The sequence below is a fragment of the Oncorhynchus tshawytscha genome, unplaced genomic scaffold, assembly GCF_018296145.1.
Source record: "Oncorhynchus tshawytscha isolate Ot180627B unplaced genomic scaffold, Otsh_v2.0 Un_scaffold_4246_pilon_pilon, whole genome shotgun sequence".
Lineage (NCBI taxonomy): Eukaryota > Metazoa > Chordata > Actinopteri > Salmoniformes > Salmonidae > Oncorhynchus > Oncorhynchus tshawytscha.
The window spans coordinates 121,254-145,528 of record NW_024609831.1 but is presented as its reverse complement, the minus strand read 5'-3'; the positions used below and the strand labels follow the sequence as shown (position 1 = coordinate 145,528).

Below are 24,275 nucleotides of genomic sequence, written 5' to 3'. Positions count from 1 at the left end.
GAGAGAGAGAGAGAGAGAGAGAGAGAGAGAGATGCTTCACTAGACAGGGAAACTGAATGTGTTTTTACTGAAGAGAGAGTCATGAGTAACAAACATAATTGTGCTGGGCAGGTCTAGTTGCCGTGGTGAAAGGCTCCTCCCCTTTGGGTGTGGGAGAGATTTTAAGCTCTGGGGCAAAAACACTGCTGCTCTTCTGACTCAGAAAAACGAGGGAGAGGCAGAGAGAGAGAGAGAGACAGACAGAGAGAGAGAGAGACAGAGAGAGAGAGAGACAGACAGAGAGAGAGAGAGAGACAGAGAGAGAGAGAGAGAGAAAGAGAGAGAGAGAGAGAGAGAGAGACTGACTGAGGAAAGGAAAGGGGTGGGGACGACAGAGGGTGAATGCAGGAAAGTTTTGCTTCGTAGCAACAAGTTGGAGAAACTCAGCAAACTGCAACAAAATCCTCAGCCAGCTCGACAGCAAAGCAAACAGCGTGGGACTGAACACACACTCCCACTCCCACACAGGTCGAGGAGAGAGAGCAGAGCTTTATTCCACGGTGTGTGTTAGCTAGCACATTAGCCAGCCACGTTAGCAATGTGTGAGGACGCAGTCCAAGCAGAGAGGAACAGCATGGTGAGCAGCACCCACGAGAGCCAGGACCTGATGGTCCCCAGCCTCGACCACCCCTCCCCCAGTCACAGCCTCTCCCAGCTGGGCACAGGAGCTCTAAGCGCAGCCTCCGAATCTGGAGCTCCTGGAGGAACCACCACCAAGGAGGGGCCACTAAGCCCAACACTGACCCCAGGGACGGGCCCGGTTAACGCCATCACGGTGCTGACCCTCCTGGACAAACTGGTCAACATGCTGGACACGGTTCAGGAGAACCAGCACAAGATGGAGGAGCGTCAGGTGGAGATGGAGGGAGCGGTGATGGGGATCCAGACAGACATGACCAAGCTGTCCAAGAGCCACACACACACCGCCAACACCGTAAGCAAGCTGCTGGACAAGAGCCGCAAGGTGTCCGTCACCATGAAGGAGGTGAGTGGAAGATGGATGGATGAGTGGGAAGAGACAGACAGACCCATAGATAGATTGTATAGTGTTTGTCTGATCACTGTGTGTCTCCAGGTGCGCGACAGGATGGAGCGACAGGCTGGACAGGTGAAGAAGCTGGAGGCAAACCACTCCCACTTGCTCAAGAGGGACAACTTCAAAGTGCTCATATTCCAGGTGACACGTGTGTGTGTGTGTTTGCATGTGTATGTGTGTGTGTTTGTGCTCGCGCACGTGCGCGCGCGTGTGTGTGTGTGTGTGTGTGTGTGTGTGTGTGTGTGTGTGTGTGTGTGTGTGTGTCTGCCCAAGAGGGACAACTTCAAAGTGTCCATCGTCAAGAGTAGAAAATGGATGGGCGTGGGGGATTAACAGAGGTATTGAGGGATCAAAGGTTATTGTTGGGGGCGGGGTGTGGTACTGTAGAACAGCGGTTACCAACCGGTCGATCTTCAAGGCATTCCTAGTATATCATGAAACATTTCTGTAGAAAAGCCAATGATGACGGCTTGCACTCATTTTTCTACTTGTTGTGCTGTTGGCGGTAGGTGCACTTAATTCAGAAGCCCTGCGCACCGGGTTGGCAAAGTGGTCACATTTTTAATCATTTGATGAAAAGACAAACTTCACCTACCGGAGTTCTGTGGCTTAATCGTGTGTGCCTACTGTGCTGGCCAATCAGATAGCTCAAATCACTGTGACTACAGCTTCCACGACCAATGCCACAGCAAAGTTTGATACTAGCCAATGTAAGATTTGATAACTTTTAAGACAATGACCAGAGAGAGACTTTCAGAGAAAACAGCAAAGAGCTGCTGTTTTTATGAGTGACTTTTTATTCTGGACTGTCAGCACTGTTTTTATTCAACACTCCTACAAAACATGAAACATGATTTTCTCTACTTCCACTGGTGCTGCAGCTGCAATGAATGAGTAGCCAAGTGAATCGATGCCCTGCGTTTTATTATCATTAGCAACTCCTTGTGTCTATTTTAATATCAAGGAATATTTCACTTTCTCTGGTCATAGGAGCAACATGAATTTGTGCAGATGTGGTGTGACTAGAGTTTCGCCATCAGGTGGAAGATGGAGTCCCCTCTCTCTGGTCAGACTCACTGGAGGAAAGGAAGGAGAGAGCAGGGACCGTGAGAGGCTGCTGCTCCCTCCTTCCCTCCACTGAGACTAACGCCATGTTCAAAACAACTAGAAACTGGGAAATCTCAGACTTCCGACTTCAGTACGTCTCAGACTTCTGTCTTACCTGAAATCTGTTTAACCTAATCTCAGACATCCGACTTCACAACTGGGAACTCAGAATAAATTAGATCCGAATGAGGAAAATAGCTTTGAACGGTCATCCAACTCAGAATTCCAAGTGGGAAACTCTTTCTAGAGCTCTGACTTTCTGACCTGAAGATGACGTTATGATTTCACCTCGTTTTTTTAAGAATCCCAAATTGTCTTGAAAGCACCATGACAGATAGAGGTCCCATCTGTCCAGTCAAATAAAGAAGCAAATTATTAGGAAATTATTTCCATTTATGCTCAGCTGTGCCTCACAAATGCTACACCAACTGATCTATTTTCTATTAAAGGTAACATTTTGAAATATAATATGGTCTGAGAAGAACAATATTGGCAGGCCAGACATATAGTCAATATGCTGTGATAATGTATCAGGCCAGACATATAGTCAATATGCTGTGATAATGTATCAGGTCAGACATATAGTCAATATGCTGTGATAATGTATCAGGCCAGACATATAGTCAATATGCTGTGATGATGTATCAGGCCAGACATATAGTCAATATGCTGTGATAATGTATCAGGCCAGACATATAGTCAATATGCTGTGATAATGTATCAGGCCAGACATATAGTCAATATGCTGTGATAATGTATCAGGTCAGACATATAGTCAATATGCTGTGATAATGTATCAGGCCAGACATATAGTCAATATGCTGTGATGATGTATCAGGCCAGACATATAGTCAATATGCTGTGATAATGTATCAGGCCAGACATATAGTCAATATGCTGTGATAATGTATCAGGCCAGACATATAGTCAATATGCTGTGATAATGTATCAGGCCAGACATATAGTCAATATGCTGTGATAATGTATCAGGCCAGACATATAGTCAATATGCTGTGATAATGTATCAGGCCAGACATATAGTCAATATGCTGTGATAATGTATCAGGCCAGACATATAGTCAATATGCTGTGATAATGTATCAGGCCAGACATATAGTCAATATGCTGTGATAATGTATCAGGCCAGGCATATATCCAATATGCTGTGATAATGTATCAGGCCAGGCATATAGTCAATATGCTGTGATAATGTATCAGGCCAGGCATATAGTCAATATGCTGTGATAATGTATCAGGCCAGACATATAGTCAATATGCTGTGATAATGTATCAGGCCAGACATATAGTCAATATGCTGTGATAATGTATCAGGCCAGGCATATATCCAATATGCTGTGATAATGTATCAGGCCAGGCATATAGTCAATATGCTGTGATAATGTATCAGGCCAGGCATATATCCAATATGCTGTGATAATGTAGCAGGCCAAACCTCATTCATACAGAACAGTTTTTATTAGGTTAATATTTTAATTATGAAGTCATGTTTAAAAATCTGAGTGGTAGATCTCGGTTAACATTTTGAGAAAGTGATCTTGATTCAGTAAAGGTTGGTGCCCAATGCTTTATAGCATGAGACTGTGTGAGTGAGTTTCCACTCTTATCAGCCCGCAGGATAGTCGTCTGAAAATGACCAGATTAAAACAAGGAGACAACGGAGGGGGAGAGAGGATCTGTCATGTCTTGTGACACTGAGATGGATTCTGTTATCAATAACACACTAGCATTCTAATGGAGGGTGGGGTTGCTCAGGCGGCCCTTTGTGTGTGAGTTTGTGAGATCCTGTATCCTGTGTGTGTGTGTGTTTCTCTTATTGTGTGTGTTTGTATTTCATAGCCTGGAGCCCAGACTCAATTATTCCATGAACACATGAACATGAACATAGAGAGAGAGAGAGAGAGAGAGAGGATGGGGGGAGGGGAGGGGAGGGGGGAGAGAGAGAGAGAGGGTTGGGAGAGAGAGATGAGAGGGAGAGAGAGAGAGAGATAGAGATGGGGGAAGAGGGGGAGAGAGAGAGAGGGGGAGAGAGAGAGATGGGGGGAGGGGAGGGGAGGGGGAGAGAGAGAGAGAGAGATGGGGGGGAGGGGAGGGGGAGAGAGAGAGAGAGGGGAGAGAGAGAGAGAGAGAGAGATGGGGGGAGAGGGGAGAGAGAGAGAGAGAGATGGGGGAAGAGGGGAGAGAGAGAGAGAGAGAGAGAGAGAGAGAGAGAGAGGGGGGGAGAGATGGGGGAGAGGGAGAGAGGGAGAGAGAGAGAGAGAGAGAGAGAGAGAGAGAGAGAGAGAGAGAGAGAGAGAGATACATTTTGTCTTACTCACGCATGTCTTTTCAGTCTAAACTTTGGAAACAACCTCAAAACTGTTTTCAAGGGAAACCCTCGCTGAAGAGCGAAAGCCTGTCTGATTCACCACTGAACAGTGTGTTTGTGTGAGTGTTTCCGTGGCAGGGTGGGGCTGCAGAATGGAAGAGAGCAGGGAACAAGTGAGGACCTAACAGTCGGAGCTAGATATAGAGGTCTGGAAGTGTGTGTGTTAGGGTTTGGTCTCTTGCTCAGCCAGAGGAAAGTCACAGTGTTAAGAGTGTGAGTGAGACTTCTAGCACAGTGGAGGGTTTTAATGTTACATTTTTTGTACTTATACGCATAGGGACATAGGCACGGGCATGCACTAACACGCACACACACACACACACACACACACACACACACACACACACACACACACACACACACACACACACACACACACACACACACACACACACACACACACACACACACACACACACACACACACACACACACACACACACACACACACACACACACACACACACACACACACACTGGTCTTGCATAAACAGCACCTTTGGAACAGATATACACATTTCTTCACTTTGGCAACTCTCTCTCACTCTCACTCTCTCCCTCTTTCTCTCTTTCTTTCTCTGGCTCTCACACTCAACCCCTCTCCCTCTGTCTCTCTCATCTACCCCCCCACCTCCTCTGTTATTAATAGAATAGACTTAGAGGCTATGATAACCTCTGGCAGCATCAGTGTTATGAATGTTTGAGTGTCTCCTACAGTACAATGAGCCATCAGTCACTAATAGTGTTCTTCCAACAGTCGAGTAAACTCAGTCTGGTTAACTCAGTCTAGTAAACTCAGTCTGGTTAACTCAGTCTAGTAAACTCAGTCTAGTAAACTCAGTCTAGTAAACTCAGTCTGGTTAACTCAGTCTAGTAAACTCAGTCTGGTTAACTCAGTCTAGTAAACTCAGTCTAGTAAACTCAGTCTAGTAAACTCAGTCTGGTTAACTCAGTCTAGTAAACTCAGTCTAGTGAACTCAGTCTAGTAAACTCAGTCTAGTAAACTCAGTCTGGTTAACTCAGTCTAGTAAACTCAGTCTAGTAAACTCAGTCTAGTAAACTCAGTCTGGTAAACTCAGTCTGGTAAACTCAGTCTGGTAAACTCAGTCTAGTAAACTCAGTCTAGTAAACTCAGTCTAGTAAACTCAGTGTGGTAAACTCAGTCTGGTAAATTCAAGTTATTCTAGTTAGTGCTCTGTTTCTCTCTGTCTCTCCTCCTTTTCTCTCTACCTACACCACTCTCTTTCCCCCTCTCTTCCCCCATCTCTCTCTCCCTCTCTCTCTCTTTTCCCCTCTCTCTCTCCCTCTCTCTCTCCCTCTCTCTCCCCCTCCCCTCCACTCTCTCTTTCCCCCTCTCTCCCTCTCTCTTTCCCTCTCTCTCCCTCTCTCTCCCCCTCCCCTCCACTCTCTCTTTCCCCCTCTATCTCCCCCTCTCTCCCTCTCTCTTTCCCTATCTCTCCCTCTCTCTCCCCCTCCCCTCCTCTCTCTCTTTCCCCCTCTCTCTCCCTCTCTCTTTCCCCCTCTCACTCTCTCTCTCCCCCTCCCCTCCTCTCTCTCTTTCCCCCTCCCCTCCTCTCTCTCTTTCCCCCTCTCCCCCTCTCTTTCCCCCTCCCCTCCTCTCTCTCTCTCCCCCTCTCCCCCCTCTCTCCCCCTCCCCCCCCCCCTCCCCTCCTCTCTCTCTTTCCCCCTCTCTCCCTCTCTCTTTCCCCCTCTCCTCTCTCTCCCCCCCTCCCCTCCTCTCTCTCTTTCCCCCTCCCCTCCTCTCTCTCTTTCCCCCTCCCCTCCTCTCTCTCTTTCCCCCTCTCCCCCTCTCTCTCCCCCTCCCCTCCTCTCTCTCTCTGTCTCCTTTTGCAGTAGTGTTATGAGAGCAGGATACTGTATTTTTATTCCCATGCCCTAATAAGGCTGTCTGATCTCCTCCAGGGAATACTAGTGTATGTAAGGAGACTAGAAGAAAATAAGTAAGAGAGGGAGAGAGGAGGAGCGTGAGGAGAAAGAAAGATTGGAGAAAAAGAGAGGCGGGGGAAAGGTGTCTGAGAGTTTTGGTTCTCTATGGTCTCTGTAGTTCAATCCTCATGGGTGTCATTCTGATAACACAACATAACACAACAAAACAAAACACACAGAGACTTTCCATTACAGTCACGTGATAGATGGACAATGTAAAGACAACTATGTCTATCTCATTTCACTGAAGCTCAGGTGTGTAGACACTAACAGAAGTGAGGAGTGAGGGAGTTTGGTTCAGGTTTGTAGACACTAACAGAAGTGAGGAGTGAGGAGTTTGGTTCAGGTTTGTAGACACTAACAGAAGTGAGGAGTGAGGGAGTTTGGTTCAGGTGTGTAGACACTAACAGAAGTGAGGAGTGAGGAGTTTGGTTCAGGTTTGTAGACACTAACAGAAGTGAGGAGTGAGGGTTTGGTTCAGGTTTAGACACTAACAGAAGTGAGGAGTGAGGGAGTTTGGTTCAGGTTTGTAGACACTAACAGAAGTGAGGAGTGAGGGAGTTTGGTTCAGGTTTGTAGACATTAACAGAAGTGAGGAGTGAGGAGTTTGGTTCAGGTGTGTAGACACTAACAGAAGTGAGGAGTGAGGGAGTTTGGTTCAGGTTTGTAGACACTAACAGAAGTGAGGAGTGAGGAGTTTGGTTCAGGTTTGTAGACACTAACAGAAGTGAGGAGTGAGGAGTTTGGTTCAGGTTTGTAGACACTAACAGAAGTGAGGAGTGAGGAGTTTGGTTCAGGTTTGTAGACACTAACAGAAGTGAGGAGTGAGGAGTTTGGTTCAGGTGTGTAGACACTAACAGAAGTGAGGAGTGAGGAGTTTGGTTCAGGTTTGTAGACACTAACAGAAGTGAGGAGTGAGGAGTTTGGTTCAGGTTTGTAGACACTAACAGAAGTGAGGAGTGAGGGAGTTTGGTTCAGGTTTGTAGACACTAACAGAAGTGAGGAGTGAGGAGTTTGGTTCAGGTGTGTAGACACTAACAGAAGTGAGGAGTGAGGAGTTTGGTTCAGGTGTGTAGACACTAACAGAAGTGAGGAGTTTTGGTTCAGGTTTGTAGACACTAACAGAAGTGAGGAGTTTGGTTCAGGTTTGTAGTTTGGTTGGTTCAGGTTTGTAGACACTAACAGAAGTGAGGAGTGAGGAGTTTGGTTCAGGTTTGTGTAGAAGTGAGGAGTGAGGAGTTTGGTTCAGGTTTGTAGACACTAACAGAAGTGAGGAGTGAGGAGTTTGGTTCAGGTTTGTAGACACTAACAGAAGTGAGGAGTGAGGGAGTTTGGTTCAGGTGTGTAGACATTAACAGAAGTGAGGAGTGAGGGAGTTTGGTTCAGGTTTGTAGACACTAACAGAAGTGAGGAGTGAGGAGTTTGGTTCAGGTTTGTAGACACTAACAGAAGTGAGGAGGGAGTTTGGTTCAGGTGTGTAGAGTTTGGTTCAGGTGTGTAGACACTAACAGAAGTGAGGAGTGAGGGAGTTTGGTTCAGGTGTGTAGACACTAACAGAAGTGAGGAGTGAGGAGTTTGGTTCAGGTTTGTAGACACCAACAGAAGTGAGGAGTGAGGAGTTTGGTTCAGGTGTGTAGACACTAACAGAAGTGAGGAGTGAGGGAGTTTGGTTCAGGTGTGTAGACACTAACAGAAGTGAGGAGTGAGGGAGTTTGGTTCAGGTTTGTAGACACTAACAGAAGTGAGGAGTGAGGGAGTTTGGTTCAGGTTTGTAGACACTAACAGAAGTGAGGAGTGAGGAGTTTGGTTCAGGTTTGTAGACACTAACAGAAGTGAGGAGTGAGGGAGTTTGGTTCAGGTTTGTAGACACTAACAGAAGTGAGGAGTGAGGGAGTTTGGTTCAGGTTTGTAGACACTAACAGAAGTGAGGAGTGAGGGAGTTTGGTTCAGGTTTGTAGACACTAACAGAAGTGAGGAGTGAGGAGTTTGGTTCAGGTTTGTAGACATTAACAGAAGTGAGGAGTGAGGGAGTTTGGTTCAGGTTTGTAGACACTAACAGAAGTGAGGAGTGAGGGTTCAGTTTGACATTCAGGTTTGTAGACACTAACAGAAGTGAGGAGTGAGGAGTGAGGAGTTTGGTTCAGGTTTGTAGACACTAACAGAAGTGAGGAGTGAGGGTTCAGTTTGGTTCAGGTTTTGTAGACACTAACAGAAGTGAGGAGTGAGGGAGTTTGGTTCAGGTTTGTAGACACTAACAGAAGTGAGGAGTGAGGAGTTTGGTTCAGGTTTGTAGACACTAACAGAAGTGAGTTTGGTTCAGGTTTGTAGACACTAACAGAGTGAGGAGTTTGGTTCAGGTTTGTAGACACTAACAGAAGTGAGGAGTGAGGAGTTTGGTTCAGGTTTGTAGACACTAACAGAAGTGAGGAGTGAGGAGTTTGGTTCAGGTTTGTAGACACTAACAGAAGTGAGGAGTGAGGGAGTTTGGTTCAGGTTTGTAGACACTAACAGAAGTGAGGAGTGAGGAGTTTGGTTCAGGTTTGTAGACACTAACAGAAGTGAGGAGTGAGGAGTTTGGTTCAGGTTTATAGACACTAACAGAAGTGAGGAGTGAGGAGTTTGTGCCACATTCGGGTCAACGAGGTCCGGAGAGCCGCACTGAAAATGTGATATATATTCTCACTGTCAATTCTTTATTTATTATTGTCCTCTAAACATCATTTTGGGAATGTTGATGCTCCCTGACTGTCCATCTTTAATTTAGGTGATTATCAGTGGTGTTTATCAGTGGTGATTATCAGTGGTGATTATCAGTGGTGATTATCGGTGGTGATTATCAGTGGTGATTATCAGTGGTGATTATCAGTGGTGATTATCAGTTAGCTGGACACAGTCAAGAAACTGCATGAATGTAGGTCCATTATCATTTCTACAGTTTCCATTAGTTTTTTGTCAATTTAAAGTATATTGAGTTTGTTTCCCCCGTCAGAATATATATATTTTTTAAATAATGTGTACACACGCGGGCCGAATTGACCCCCTTGTATGTTTGACACCCCTTCACTAGACCACTCCCAGACCACTGGATGGGCCAGTCTAAGGGGCACCCAGCCCCATTCCTTTGGGTGTGGGCAAATACCAGAGGGGTGTGTGAAATAGTGGACAGTGTCTGTTCTAAAATCCAAATACTGTAACCTCATTAGTACAGGTTTTACAAAACATGTGTGTGTGTGTGTGTGTGTGTGTGTGTGTGTGTGTGTGTGTGTGTGTGTGTGTGTGTGTGTGTGTGTGTGTGTGTGTGTGTGTGTGTGTGTGTGTGTGTGTGTGAACAATGTGTTGAGGGGTCATTCCTAGGAGAGAGATGTGATTGGTTGAAACTGTGTGTGTGTGGTTACTAACCATGCAGAACGAGGAATGTGGTTTGCCCCATCAGTAAAGTTTCACAACTTCATCCCTCTCTCTCTCTCTCTCTCTCTCTCTCTCTCTCTCTCTCCCCCCCCCCTCCCTTCCTCCTCTCTCTCTCTCTCTCTCTCTCTCTCTCTCCCCCTTCCCCCTCTCTCTCTCTCTCTCTCTCTCTCTCGCTCTCTCTCTCTCTCCCCTTCTCTCTCTCAATTCAATTCAATTCAATTCAAGGGCTTTATTGGCATGGGAAACATGTGTTAACATTGCCAAAGCAAGTGAGGTAGATAATATATAAAGTGAAATAAACAATAAAAATTAACAGTAGACATCACACATACAGAAGTTTCAAAACAATAAAGACATTACAAATGTCATATTATATATATATATACAGTGCTTTAACAATGTACAAATGGTAAAGGACACAAGATAAAATAAATAAGCATAGATATGGGTTGTATTTACAATGGTGCGTGTTCTTCACTGGTTGCCCTTTTCTCATGGCAACAGGTCACAAATCTTGCTGCTTTGATGGCACACTGTGGAATTTCACCCAGTAGATATGGGAGTTTTTCAAAATTGGATTTGTTTTCGAATTCTTTGTGGATCTGTGTAATCTGAGGGAAATATGTCTCTCTAATATGGTCATACATTGGGCAGGAGGTTAGGAAGTACAGCTCAGTTTCCACCTCATTTTGTGGGCAGTGAGCACATAGCCTGTCTTCTCTTGAGAGCCATGTCTGCCTTTGTCTGCCTTTCTCAATAGCAAGGCTATGCTCACTGAGTCTGTACATAGTCAAAGCTTTCCTTAATTTTGGGTCAGTCACAGTGGTCAGGTATTCTGCCGCTGTGTACTCTCTGTGTAGCCAAATAGCATTCTAGTTTGCTCTGTTTTTTTGTTAATTCTTTCCAATGTGTCAAGTAGTTATCTTTTTGTTTTCTCATGATTTGGTTGGGTCTAATTGTGCTGCTGTCCTGGGACTCTGTAGGGTGTGTTTGTGAACAGAGCCCCAGGACCAGCCTGCTTAGGGGACTCTTCTCCAGGTTCATCTCTCTGTAGGTGATGGCTTTGTTGTGGAAGGTTTGGGAATCGTTTCCTTTTAGGTGGTTATAGAATTTAACAGCTCTTTTCTGGATTTTGATAATTAGTGGGTATCGGCCTAATTCTGCTCTGCATGCATTATTTGGTGTTCTACGTTGTACACAGAGGATATTTTTGCAGAATTCTGCGTGCAGAGTCTCAATTTGGTGTTTGTCCCATTTTGTGAAGTCTTGGTTGGTGAGCGGACCCCAGACCTCACAACCATAAAGGGCAATGGGCTCTATGACTGATTCAAGTATTTTTAGCCAGATCCTAATTGGTATGTTGAAATTTATGTTCCTTTTGATGGCATAGAATGCCCTTCTTGCCTTGTCTCTCAGATCGTTCACAGCTTTGTGGAAGTTACCTGTGGCGCTGATGTTTAGGCCAAGGTATGTATAGTTTTTTGTGTGCTCTAGGGCAACAGTGTCTAGATGGAATTTGTATTTGTGGTCCTGGTGACTGGACCTTTTTGGAACACCATTATTTTGGTCTTACTGAGATTTACTGTCAGGGCCCAGGTCTGACAGAATCTGTGCATAAGATCTAGGTGCTGCTGTAGGCCCTCCTTGGTTGGTGACAGAAGTACCAGATCATCAGCAAACAGCAGACATTTGACTTCGGATTCTAGTAGGGTGAGGCCGGGTGCTGCAGACTTTTCTAGTGCCCGCGCCAGTTCGTTGATATATATGTTGAAGAGGGTGGGGCTTAAGCTGAATCCTTGTCTCACCCCAAGGCCCTGTGGAAAGAAATGTGTGTGTTTTTTTGCCAATTTTAACAGCACACTTGTTGTTTGGGGACACAGATTTTATAATGTCGTATGTTTTACCCCCAACAGCACTTTCTGTCGATTTGTATAGACACTCATGCCAAATTGAGTCAAAAGCTTTTTTTTTTTTAAATCAACAAATCATGAGAAGACTTTCCACTTGTTTTGGATTGTTTGTCAATTAGGTTTTGCAGGGTGAATGCGTGGTCTGACGTACGGACATTTGGTAAAAGCCAATTCGACATTAGCTCAATACATTGTTTTCACTGAGGAAATGTACAAGTCTGCTGTTAATGATAATGCAGAGGATTTTCCCAAGGTTGCTGTTGACGTTTATGCCATGGTAGTTATTGGGGTCAAATGTGTCTCCACTTTTGTGGATTGGGGTGATCAGTCCTTGGTTCCAAATACTGGGGAAGATGCCAGAGCTAAGGATGATGTTAAAGAGTTTTAGTATAGCCAATTGGAATTTGTTGTCTGTATATTTGATCATTTCATTGAGGATACCATCAACACCACAGGCCTTTTTGGGTTGGAGGGTTTTTATTTTGTCCTGTAACTCATTCAATGTAATTGGAGAATCCAGTGGGTTCTGGTAGTCTTTAAGAGCTGCAGGAGTTGTGACCCGTTTTTGTTGGTTATGTTGTCATAGTTGTGCCTAGGGGGCATATGTGGGAGGGAATGCTGTCACCTACAGGCAGGTGTTTATCCCCCTGTGTGCTGAGGGTGTCAGGTTCTTGTCCGGTTCTGGCATTTAGGTCGCCACAGACTAGTACATGTCCCTGGGCCTGGAAATGATTGATTTCCCCCTCCAAGGTGGAGAAGCTGTCTTCATTAAAATATGGGGATTCTAGTGGGGGATATAGGTAGCACACAGGAGGACATTTTTCTCTGTTAGGATAATTTCCTTTTGAATTTCTAGCCAAATGTAAAATGTTCCTGTTTTGATTAATTTAATGGAGTGAGTTAGGTCTGCTCTATACCAAATTAGCATACCCCTGAGTCCCTTCCCTGTTTCACACCTGGTAGTTTGGTGGATGGGACTACCAGCTCTCTGTAACCTAGAGGGCAACCGGTGGGTCTGTCTCCTCTGTACCAGGTTTCTTGCAGGATGACAATGTCTGTATTACCGATTTCTTTGGTGAAGTCCGGGTTTCTGCTCTTCAGGCCAAAGGCAGATGACCTCAGGCCTTGGATATTCCAGGATGATATAGTGAATGCTTTTTGTTCCATAGAGTGTCCAATGTTGTTGGTCGTTGTTGGTCGTGGTTTGGCCTCAGGCCAGTAAGTGTGAGCAGAGCCTGCTGAGCATCTGGTACATGCCATTGGCTTGGGCGAGTGTGAGAGTGGGGGTTGGGACTGTTTGCCCACTCACTACCTGGGCGTATGTGTGGCTTCCATGTTGAGGCCCTCTTTGCGGGGGTGGGGTGCATGGGGTGGGCAGGAGTGGCATAGGTCTGATCTGAGGGGGCCTAAATGGGGTGTGGGCATGGTTGACGTGGGGGGTGTTGATTGGTTGTGGTGGGGGTGTGGATGTGTCTGGGTGTGCGGTGGTCTGGATGTAATTCCTCTTGGCGTGGGTCCTATGTGTAGGTCCAGGGGGTCCTGCAGGTCTGGGAGGGTGTCTCGCTGGTCTGGGTGGGGTGTCTATTGACCTGTTGCTCCTGTGTGAAGTGTTGGGGATACGTTTGAGAGCGATGTCCTTTAGAGTTCGGGCAAAGGTGGGCACTGCTGCCTTGTAGAGGTGGACCTGGTCATAGAGGCTGTTCAAGTCCAGGGTGGAGTGGTGGGCCAGGAAAACGTTTGGTTTTGAGGCACAGTCACGGGAAATACTTGTGTTTACCCGCTGTATTGTGGCAGGGTGGAAGTCTTTTCGTGGTTGCAGGGTGGAGATAACCACTTGTGCGTTGGGGAAAGTAGAAGAAGCCTTTTCAATCACTCCCTTCAGTGCTGTGGCCACTCTTTCTTGCTGTGCTCTCAGGTCGTTTGTGCCTGTGTATTATTATGTGGCTGGGTGTGCCTAGTTGGTCCTCAGACAGAAGGTCTAGGGCGCTGGGTGTTTGGACACCAGAGTTTAGACACACTGTGTTTGGGAAAAGTTTTTTTCTTCTATATATTTCCCATTTGAGTCCATAAGTAGTACACTCTCTCTCTCTCTCTCTCTCTCTCTCTCTCTCTCTCTCTTTCTGCCCCCCTCTTTCTCTCTCTCTCTCTCTCTCTCTCTCTCTCTCTCTCTCTCTCTTCTGCTCCCCCTCTTTCTCTCTCTCTCTCTCTGTAATAGAGTACATTATTATCACTATCTGCACATACAAAGCAGAGCTATGGACACACTCACACACAGTGAGATACAAAAGCTGTCATTGTGTTGGTCTCGTGACCTGGCTGATAGAGAGCTTGGCAGGACTCTCTCGCCCCCTCTCCCTTTCTCTGTCTGTCTTGCTCTCTTTCTAAGTGTTAGTGGTAGTTCAAAGGCTAGTAGGATTGTTGACCACTACTCTCTCTCTACACTCAGAGATAAAAAGGTGCTATCTAAGAACTTAATAAAAGGGTTCTTCAGCTGTCCCCATAGTAGAACGCTTTGAATAACCCTTTTTGGTTCCAGGTAGAACCCTTTTGAGTTCCACGTAGAACCCTTTACACAGAGAGTTCTACATAGAACCCAAAATAGTTCTACCTGGAACCAAAAATAGTTATCCTATGGGGGACAGCCAAGCAACCCTTTTGGAACCTTTTCTTTAAAGAATGTATCTTCCATCTCTACTCCTCCTTCGCTCACATCTTTCTGATACACACACACACACACACACACACACACACACACACACACACACACACACACACACACACACACACACACACACACACACACACACACACACACACACACACACACACACACAATACTCAATCAATGTGTTGAGCACATAACAGCTGTTTTCTATCATCTGTGCTGAGGACCAGACACTGGAATGTGTGACAGATTAACGTGTGTAGGTGTGTGTGTCTCTGTGCTCAAAAAGTAACGTCTCTCCAGTCCATAGGCCCAGTCGTATTAATGTGATGGATCCATTACATTGGTAATAACACAAGGCAATAATATGCTGATACATATGACAACACACACACACACTCACCCTGCTTTAACACAAACACTGTTAGGTAGGCGGACATCTGGGCTCTCTCACTCCTCTTAGCTAGGGGAGGAGGTACTGTACCTTGACTCTGACTGGTACAGTGAGGTAGCAGTAGCAGGCCTGTCATGCATGTGTTCACTGGAGGAACCACACCTTATAGGCAGCACAGGGAAACCTAGAGTAAAGCAAAACACTCTCTCTCTCCAACTCTCGAAATGTTTCATCTTGGTGGCAGCTGCATTGGCAAAATGAATGTCTGTGTTTCGTTGGTATAACGTGTTTTGACTTGTGTAGGTGTTGACACATGTAACACAAGAATAACAGGTTTCCAACTGAAGTTAGCTCAATTACAGTGACAGAACTCTGATAATGCTAAGCTACTGTATGCTATTACTTAATATCATGGAACACCTTGGCTTGGCTTGGCTTGCCAATTTAGCTTCTGTCAGACTGTTGAGTGATTGATCGGTTGTAGATAGTGTTGATGTTGTGTGTATCTGGGAACTTGGGACTTGGAAATATTCGACATCTGAATCAGTGCGTTCAAGAATACTGGGACTTCAAGGAAAAATGGTCATCCAACGTGGAATCTCTGGGATCATCCTAGAGCTCCAAATTCGCTGATCTGAAGATCACTGACCGTTGTCTCCAGTGCCTAGACTCTTACAGTAGCTATGGGAGCCAGCTAAAACACACAAGTTACAACTAAAGGTAAGGCTAAGAGTAGCAGCTAAAGGCAGCTAAATGAAATGTAGCTAAGGGAAGCTAAATAAACTAAGGGAAGCAAAATAAGCTACGGGTAGCTAAATTAAGCTCAGGGTTGCTAAATTAAGCTAAGGGTAGCTAAATGAAGATGAGGGTAGCTAAGTGAAGCTAAGGGTAGCAACTAAATGAAGCTATGGGTAGCAGCTAACTGCATCTGAGGGAAGCTAAATAAGCTAGAGGTAGCTAAATGAATCTAAAGGTAACAGCTAAATGTAGCTGAATGAAGATAAATAAGCTAAGGGTAGCTAAATAAGCTAAGGGTAGCTAAATAAGCTAAGGGTAGATAAATAAGCTAAGAGTAGCAAAATAAGCTAAGGGTAGCTAAATAAGCTAAGGGTAGCTAAATAAGCTAAAGGTAGATAAATAAGCTAAGGGTAGCTAAATAAGCTAAGGGTAGCTAAATAAGCTAAGGGTAGCTAAATAAGCTAAGGGTAGATAAATAAGCTAAGAGTAGCAAAATAAGCTAAGGGTAGCTAAATAAGCTAAGGGTAGCTAAATAAGCTAAGGGTAGCTAAAGAAAGCCAAAGGTACCATAGCTAATGCTAGCCTAAAGGTGAATGCATTCCTCTGAGCAGAGTGGGACCTTTTTTGTTAATCTCATCAGGAAATTCCTTAGTGAGGGGGGAAGCAAGTTTGTGTGTGTGTATGCGTGTGTGTGTGTGTGTGTATGCGTGTGTGTGTGTGTATGCGAGTGTGTGCGAGGACAAACTTATACCCACAGATATTATGGAACATTCTGAGTTGTAAACTTTCTATACACTGTATAGGCCTGCTATAAGAGAACGGGGAGATATATACAGTACTGGAAACCTTTTCAGAGGAGAGTGAAGAGTCAATTCCATGACCATTACTCACTTCACAAGCTAGACTTGTCCAGTCTGCGGAGTGTGTCAGAATTGTACTATTTTCTAAGAGTATTAAATACACAGCCCTCAAACTTTATCTTGCAAAAACAGACGTTGCATTTCCTCCACAACTCCCTACTGCATTTTGCATGTGTGTGCGTGCGTGTGTGTGTGCTTGTGTGTGTGTGTGTGTGTATGTATGCATGTGTCCAGAGTAATTGTTCTTAAGGTCAAATGTGTAGAGAATAATACTTTGTTATCTGAGGTTGGGTTGTGGTGCCTGAGGAAAACAGATGTTCTCCAGGGTGTGTGTGTGTACGTACGTGTGCATGTGTCTCTCCTCTTCTCTCTCCCTTCTCACTTCTCCCTCCCTCTCTCCTCTTCTCTCTTCTCCTCTTTCCTTTCCCTCCCTTTCTCCTCTTCTCTCTCCTCCTCTCTCCTTTCCCTCCCTCTCTCCTCTTCTCTCTCCTCCTCTCTCCTTTCCCTCCCTCTCTCTTCTCTCTCCTCCCTTCCCTCTCTCCTTTCCTTCCCTCTCTCCTTTCTCTCTCCTCCCTCCCTTCCCTCGCTCCCTTCCCTCCCTCCCTCCTCTTCTCTCTTCTCCTCTTTCCTTTCCCTCCCTTTCTCCTCTTCTCTCTCCTCCTCTCTCCTTTCCCTCCCTCTCTCCTCTTCTCTCTCCTCCTCTCTCCTTTCCCTCCCTCTCTCTCTCTCTCTCCTCCCTTCCCTCTCTCCTTTCTCTCTCCTTTCCTTCCCTCTCTCCTTTCTCTCTCCTCCCTCCCTTCCCTCCCTCCCTCCCTCCTCTTCTCTCTTCTCCTCTCAGGGTTTGGCCCATGTCCAGCATTTGGTGGAAACTCTGAGTGCTGCCTCGCCTTGGCTTCCCTCCCCTGTGTGCGTGTGTGTGTATGTGTATGTGTTGCCTTGGCTTCCTTCCCTCTTCTTCGACATTCCTCTGCCTTTATGATTGTTCCCAGCAACCGTGTGTGTCCTGCATTAATGTAGAGCTACATGATATCTTTGTGACAAAGTTTCCAGCAGAACCCCCCCCCCCCCAACCACAGTACCCGTATCATCACTGCTGGCCTGTGTTTCCAGCAGAACATCCCTCCCCCCAGCCACAGTACCCGTATCATCACGGCTGGCCTGTGTTTCCAGCCAGAGCCCAACAACACTGTGTGCATCCTTCCCGTGTGTGTGTGTGTGTGTGTGTGTGTGTGTGTGTGTGTGTGTGTGTGTGTGTGTGTGTGTGTGTGTGTGTGTGTGTGTGTGTGTGTGTGTGTGTGTGTGTGTGTGTGTGTGTGTGTGTGTGTGTGTGTGTTTGCGTCGGCCATTTTGTGAAATGTCATTAGGAATGTAACAATGATTAGTGACTGTATGTAGATGGTATGTGTTCATGGTTTGGAAATAACGTTTACACAAATCCAATGATTCCATAACTCAATAGGCCTATGTAGTTCCCCAACACCACACGTCACCACAGAAGGTTTTCAACGTTTTCATACATCAGAAGCAGTCCAGAGTAAAGCTGAGTCTTCAGAATTCCAGCTACTGTATATATCTTTAACCGAAAGATCGCTGGTTCGATTCCCTGAGCTGACTCGGTGAAAAATCTGTAGATGTGCCCTTCAGCAAGGCACTTAACCCTAATTGCTCCTGTAAGTCGCTCTAGCTAGAATGACAACAATTTGAAAATGAAACATCTCCTGGCCTCAATCCCAAAAGAATGGGAAAAAAATTAACAAGCGGAACTTTCCCTTTAAGATACCACTTAACCACTTACTCAGTCTTACAGGCTTGATAATATTGGCGTTTAGTGGAAACTAATAAGTAGTGTAAAAAAATCACAAGGTTCTGTTATGGCTCAAAATGGCCAGAAACAAAGAACGTTCTTCTGAAACTCGTCAGTCTATTCTTGTTCTGAGAAATGAAGGCTATTCAATGCGAGAAATTGCCAAGAAACTGAAGATCTCTTTCAACACTGTGTACTACTCCCTTCACAGAACAGCGCAAACTGGCTCTAACCAGAATAGAAAGAGATGTGGGAGGCCCCGGTGCACAACAGAGCAAGAGGACAAGTACATTAGCGTGTCTAGTTTGAGAAACAGACGCAACACAAGTGCTCAACTGGCAGCTTCGTTAAATAGTACCCGCAAAACACTAGTCTCAACGTCAACAGGATCCGGGATGCTGGCCTTCTAGGCAGAGTTGCAACGAAAAAGACATATCTCAGTCTGGCCAATAAAAATAAAATATTAAGATGGGCAAAAGAACACAGACACTGGACAGAGGAACTCTGATTAGAAGGCCAGCATCCCAGAGTTGCCTCTTCACTGTTGACATTGGACTGGTGTTTTGCGGGTACTATTTAACAAAGCTGCCACTCATCACAAGTTCTATTCTGGTGTTACCATGACAACTCACCCATTAGTTTGGAGTGTTAGCGATGCAAGGACATTTCTAAGTGACCCCGAACTTTTGAATGGTAGTATAAATGTGACACACTCCTAAACTATTAGCTATTAATAAAGATAATTAAAGATAGCAACACACCACATCTGTTTTGAATGATGAACGAACGTACTCCCAACGGTTCATGAGTTCCTTTCTCTAACTTCTTATCATACACTTTCCTTTTTACACCTTCTCATTCTCTTTCTCTCCTTCCCTACTCGTCTACCTTCCTCCCTCTTCTCCTTCTCCCTCCCTCTTCCCTCTCTCTCTGTAGGAGGAGAATGAAATCCCAACCAGTGTGTTTGTCAAGGATACTGTTCCTTTCCCCCGTGAAGCTGAGGAGGGGGAGGATCCCACCGCCGTCATCGACGCCAACCGCTCCACGGAGGAGGGGCTTCACACCATCGACCTATCCTCGGACGAGGACGTAGGGCTGGAGGCGGACCTGGACGAGGTGGGAGATGACGTATACGAGCTGGCCGGAGAGCACACAGACAAATCCCGCACGGATAAGTTTAAACGCTCTAGTCTAAAGAAGGTGAGTGATGGAGAAAACCGGCATTAGGGGTCAAAGTCTATGGGTGAGAGGTTAGGGGTCAAGGTCATGTTCTGTGGCCGTGTGGCGTTTTCAATGCTGACTATTGATGTATTGCAGAGCTTAAGATCAGGGGTCGGAGGTTAGGGGTAAGGGTTAGGAGATTTCCTGCTATGTACTGACTGCATGGTATTGCACAATGTATTGCAGGTGGACAGTCTGAAGAGGGCCTTCTCCAAAGCGAATATAGAGAAGAAGATGAACAAGATTGTGTCACAGGAGAAACGAGAGAAGATGAAGAAGAGCCTGACACCCAACCACCCAAAGAGTTCCTCCTTCAAAGTGTCCCCTCTCACGTTCAGCATCAAGAAGGTCAGTACACACACACACACACAAACACTCACACTGTTGTGGATTCATCTGACATGACTACATCCTGCTGTAACAGAATCGTAAGTCTGAGGGCCAACCTGAAGCTGAAGCAGAGGTGGAGGCCTCATCCCAGACCGGGGTCTCGCCTACTGCCGTGGCCTCCATTGAGATCTCCCCGCTGGCCAGCCCTGATGAGGAGTTCCTCTTCACAGAGGTGCACTCCCAACTGGCTCCAGGGCTGGAGGAGTCCAAGGCTGAGGCTTTGGAGATGGAAGAGGTGGCTGTCAGTGAAGTTCCAGAATCTGACGAAATTCCAGAATCCAACGGTTTTTCTGATTCCAAACCGTTCCTAGAATCCGACGTTCCTGAGGCGGATGTGGATCTGTCGGCTATGACGGAGGGAGTGAGGGAGGAGTACACTCTCTCTGCCACGCTCCCACATGATGCCTTCCACTCTATCTCGCCCTTCGATGAGGAAGACAGGGAGGAGAAAGTGCAGAGGGAGAAAGAGTAGGAGAAGGAAGGAGAGAAAGAGTAGGAGAAGGAAGGAGAGAAAGAGTAGGAGAAGGAAGGAGAGAAAGAGTAGGAGAAGGAAGGAGAGAAGAAAGTGTAGAAAGAGGTGGAGGAGAAGGAAGAAGAGTAGGAGAAGGAGGGGAGACTTGTGGAAGAGGAGGCCCAGCTGTCAAAGTCCACACACACAAAATAAATACACCTATACCTATTCCCTAAAATACTTCCCCATTCCCACTCCCACACTCTGCCCATCATCCTCTAAAAAACTCAGACAGACCCTCTGTTCAAAAACACACACCCACACACACACAATTACAGTTCATGTCTGTGTGTCTTCCTGTATTTCATTGTGTGCAATCTATGTGCTTGCATGTGTGTGTGTGTGTGTGTGTGTGTGTGTGTGTGTGTGTGTGTGTGTGTGTGTGTGTGTGTGTGTGTGTGTGTGTGTGTGTGTGTGTGTGTGTGTGTGTGTGTGTGTGTGTGTGTGTGTGTGTGTGTGTGTGTGTGTGTGTGTGTGTGTGTGTGTGTGTGTGTGTGTGTGTGTGTGTGTGTGTGTGTGTGTGTGTGTGTGTGTGTGTGTGTGTGTGTGTGTGTGTGTGTGTGTGTGTGTGTGTGTGTGTGTGTCAGGGGCAGATGTCTGTTTCACATGTGAAAAAGGATGATGAAGTTGTTAAAAAGGTATAATTATCTTCTTATGCTACTGCTTAAAGTTTAAACCTAAACCTATATTTGTGTATGTAAGATGATAACTTTGTTTGACCTAATAGATACAATTCAAGCCAATCAGTACAATACTTGTCACAATACTAGTTACAGATAACGTGATCTAACCAAAGATTGGCGATACTGTCTTCCATCTCGATTCTGGGAAACAGTTATTTTAGAAATGCTTCTATCCAGTGGCAGGGGGTTCTATAAAAAACACTGAAAACTCAGATATAGTAAATCCATGTTTCGTACCACGCAAGGAGGATCCTCGCCATCTTAGCTACATCTAGAATTTCCCAGCATCTTCGACAGAACTAGTCATTTCTATGCGAAGCGGCCACGGCCAGACAGTGTGTCACGTTAAAACAAAGCTCTACACACATTGATACATAACCTGGATTTACTATCTTTCTGAGGTTTCTCTGCTGGTTATAGAACCACCTGTCACTGGACATGGACATTTATAAGATTTCCAGAATTGAGAACAAAGAGAGTATCGCCAATACCAGGTTAATTGAAGAATCTATAGCAGCGTTTTGTATTGGCAAATCTCTAACTCCCAGTAATGGATACCAAAACTCTTTGGTTATATCACATTATCTGGTGTACAATCTGTAGCTATCATCATTTATGATCCTCGAATATCTTCGTACTGTATCATCTCTCAGTGAATGTATAGAAAACATAGAGATATAGCATGGCAACAGTTTATAATAAAACATGATAAGGGTTCATACCACAGGGTCGTGGCACCTCCATTGGGGAGGATGGGCTCCTGGTAATGTCTCGAGCAGAATAAGTGGATTAGTATCAAATACATCAATGCCATTCCGTTCACTCCGTTCCAGCCATTACAATGAGTCGTCCTCCCCTCAGCAGCCTCCCCTGGTTCATACATAATGTACAACAGGTAATAACGCATTATTGTATATCTGTCGGCTTCTAGTAAAGTGTTAGTGAAGTAGTCTATGTAGCCTTCTCTTAATCCACTGGTGCCAAAGAAACTCCTCTTCAATATATCGTCCAGATTGTTAAAACTGTGATTGTCATGTTTCTTGCTCTTATATATATAAAAAAGAAGATCTCCAGAATCCTTAGAATTCTAAATAAAAACATTGAAACTGTCCTCCTCCTCTCTCTTTATTTCCTCCTGTTGGGGATTTGTTGATTTGGTTTAGACTAGATTATAGACATATAGATTATAAATTAGACAGCTATTGGTTGTTCTGTTCATTACAGCCACAGTGCGTGATATTTCCAGTGAGTTCAAGTAGTAAAATACACACCTTGAATTTGAGCCACATGATCGAGTGCTATTTGCATGTGAAAATGTGCTCCAGGCTCAAGGCCTACCTTTCACTCTGATGGTGTGATGGAACATTTTATGTTTGTGCTTTTCTAATAACCAATTTCTGTGTTCGGTTTGTGCTTTTCTAGTAAGCAGTTTATGTGTTCATGCAAGTGACTGAATCCTCATTATCAGTATCTGCAATTTGGCAGTACGCCCTGAACCTTGTTTTGAGAACAAAAGAATATCTCAGTTTCAAGGTTTCAGCTTGGAGAGAAGAAGCCTCATGAGGTATTGGTCTGTCACATACATGAACCAAATGTTAATGATTAATTAATTATGATTGATAAGCAAAGTCATGCCTATGTAATGTGTCTGTAAGCAGTATACTATAAGAGCTCTAACGGGACTGCCCCGAAAGAGCTCCTGACAGACGTGCACTATGGTGCATCAAGTTTGTTGGAACCTCTCCAGTTAACTGTTAATAAACAATGTTTCATTTAAGATTGACTTTGGGTGTCCCTGTGTAGAATTGCCACGACAATGGCATGCATGCACGCATCTCAACAAACTGTAACAGGCTATCGTAACCTGTCCAATAGATAGCCAAATGTTGGCCTATTCAAAGCTCTGTATCAAGGCACAAGGCGAGACCCAAACGCAGACACAGGAGGCAGGTGGTTGGAGTCTTACAATGTGTATTAAACCAAAGGGTTATGCAAGAGAATGGTCGTGGACAGGCAAAAAGGTCAAAACCAGATCAGAATCCAGAAGGTACAGAATGGCAGACAGGCTCATGGTCAGGCAGGCGGGTACAAAGTCCAGAAACAGGCAAGGGTCAAAACCGGGAGGACTAGAAAAAGGAGAATGCAAAAAGCAGGAGAAGGGAAAAACGCTGGTTGACTTGGAAACATACAAGACGAACTGGCACAGAGATACAGGAAACACAGGGATAAATACACTGGCGAGAACAAGCGACACCTGGAGGGGGTGGAGACAATCGCAGGAACAGGTGAAACAGATCAGGGTGTGACACTCTGAGCATCAGACCTGGTCAAATTAGGTTAAACTCAAACGTATTGAAGCAATTTCGAGGGGTAGCCCCGACCGGGAATTGAAACACGAGTCCAGTCGACTGTCAAGACAACACCTTAACTGTTATGCCATAGGGTCCAAACCGCTTGAAGGGGTTGCTAGGTGTTGGAGTAAGGTCGCTAGGCTTCTCTATACCAAGTCTCTCCCATATACCTGTGTCAATGTTGGCTTCACAGGCATCATCCCACTTCTGACACCAGTGTAACAATTTCAGGGGTAGCACAGACCAGGACTCAAACCCAGGTACAGCGAATGTGAAGACAACACCTTAACCATTACACGAAGACGTACGAACCTCTTGACGAGGTCGCTAGGTGCTGGGCAGTAGCGGTGCGTGAGTAAAATCACTGGGGAAGCCAAGCCAGGAAAAAAAGCCACATCTGTCCAGTGGAGTCCACAAAGCATATTGTGTAACAAACAGTTACTGATTTCTCGAACTCTCTCTGTGTGTGTGTGTGTGTGTGTGTGTGTGTGTGTGTGTGTGTGTGTGTGTGTGTGTGTGTGTGTGTGTGTGTGTGTGTGTGTGTGTGTGTGTGTAAAAACATGTTGACTCATCCTACTTTTAAAGAAACACCAATGCCGTCCTCCTCTCTTCCATGTTGTCGAAATGTTTTTTGACTCTGTCATTCAGTACACAATTATAGTTTTTGTTGTCCAAGACTACCTGGCTAAAATGCTAGCTTGCTAGCCTAACTTCCATTCATAGGCAACAATTAGCCAGCTAGTTAACATTAGCCTACTACAGCTAGGTACGTACTAAACTTCCATTCTCTCAGGCCAGAGGCACAATGTATGAATTTATTGTTGG

At 45.3% G+C, this 24,275-nt stretch overlaps 1 protein-coding gene and 2 long non-coding RNA genes across 23 annotated transcripts; all 3 read left to right on the top strand.

Annotated features, from left to right (window-relative positions):
• Positions 1–281: 281 nt before the first annotated feature.
• On the top strand, positions 282–20,635 carry cavin2b (caveolae associated protein 2b). Its single transcript, XM_042319369.1, has 5 exons — positions 282–1,024; positions 1,115–1,216; positions 19,231–19,494; positions 19,702–19,863; positions 19,940–20,635. The coding sequence occupies exons 1-5, from the start codon at positions 578–580 to the stop codon at positions 20,375–20,377; spliced, it is 1,413 nt and encodes a 470-aa protein (XP_042175303.1). The 5' UTR covers positions 282–577; the 3' UTR covers positions 20,378–20,635.
• On the top strand, positions 6,349–10,023 carry LOC121846163. 21 transcript variants are annotated; one of them, XR_006083075.1, is made up of 6 exons: positions 6,349–6,952; positions 7,132–7,583; positions 7,683–7,727; positions 7,765–7,946; positions 8,009–8,589; positions 8,860–9,056. It is a non-coding gene; the product is annotated as an uncharacterized LOC121846163 (long non-coding RNA). The 21 variants fall into 21 exon arrangements; XR_006083079.1 differs by having other exon boundaries at positions 7,041–7,583; positions 7,810–7,855; XR_006083078.1 differs by having other exon boundaries at positions 7,041–7,583; positions 7,810–7,946.
• A 2,687-nt stretch (positions 20,636–23,322) lies between the features above and the next one.
• Positions 23,323–23,982, top strand: LOC121846176. The gene is made up of 2 exons (XR_006083093.1): positions 23,323–23,384; positions 23,421–23,982. It is a non-coding gene; the product is annotated as an uncharacterized LOC121846176 (long non-coding RNA).
• Positions 23,983–24,275: the final 293 nt, after the last annotated feature.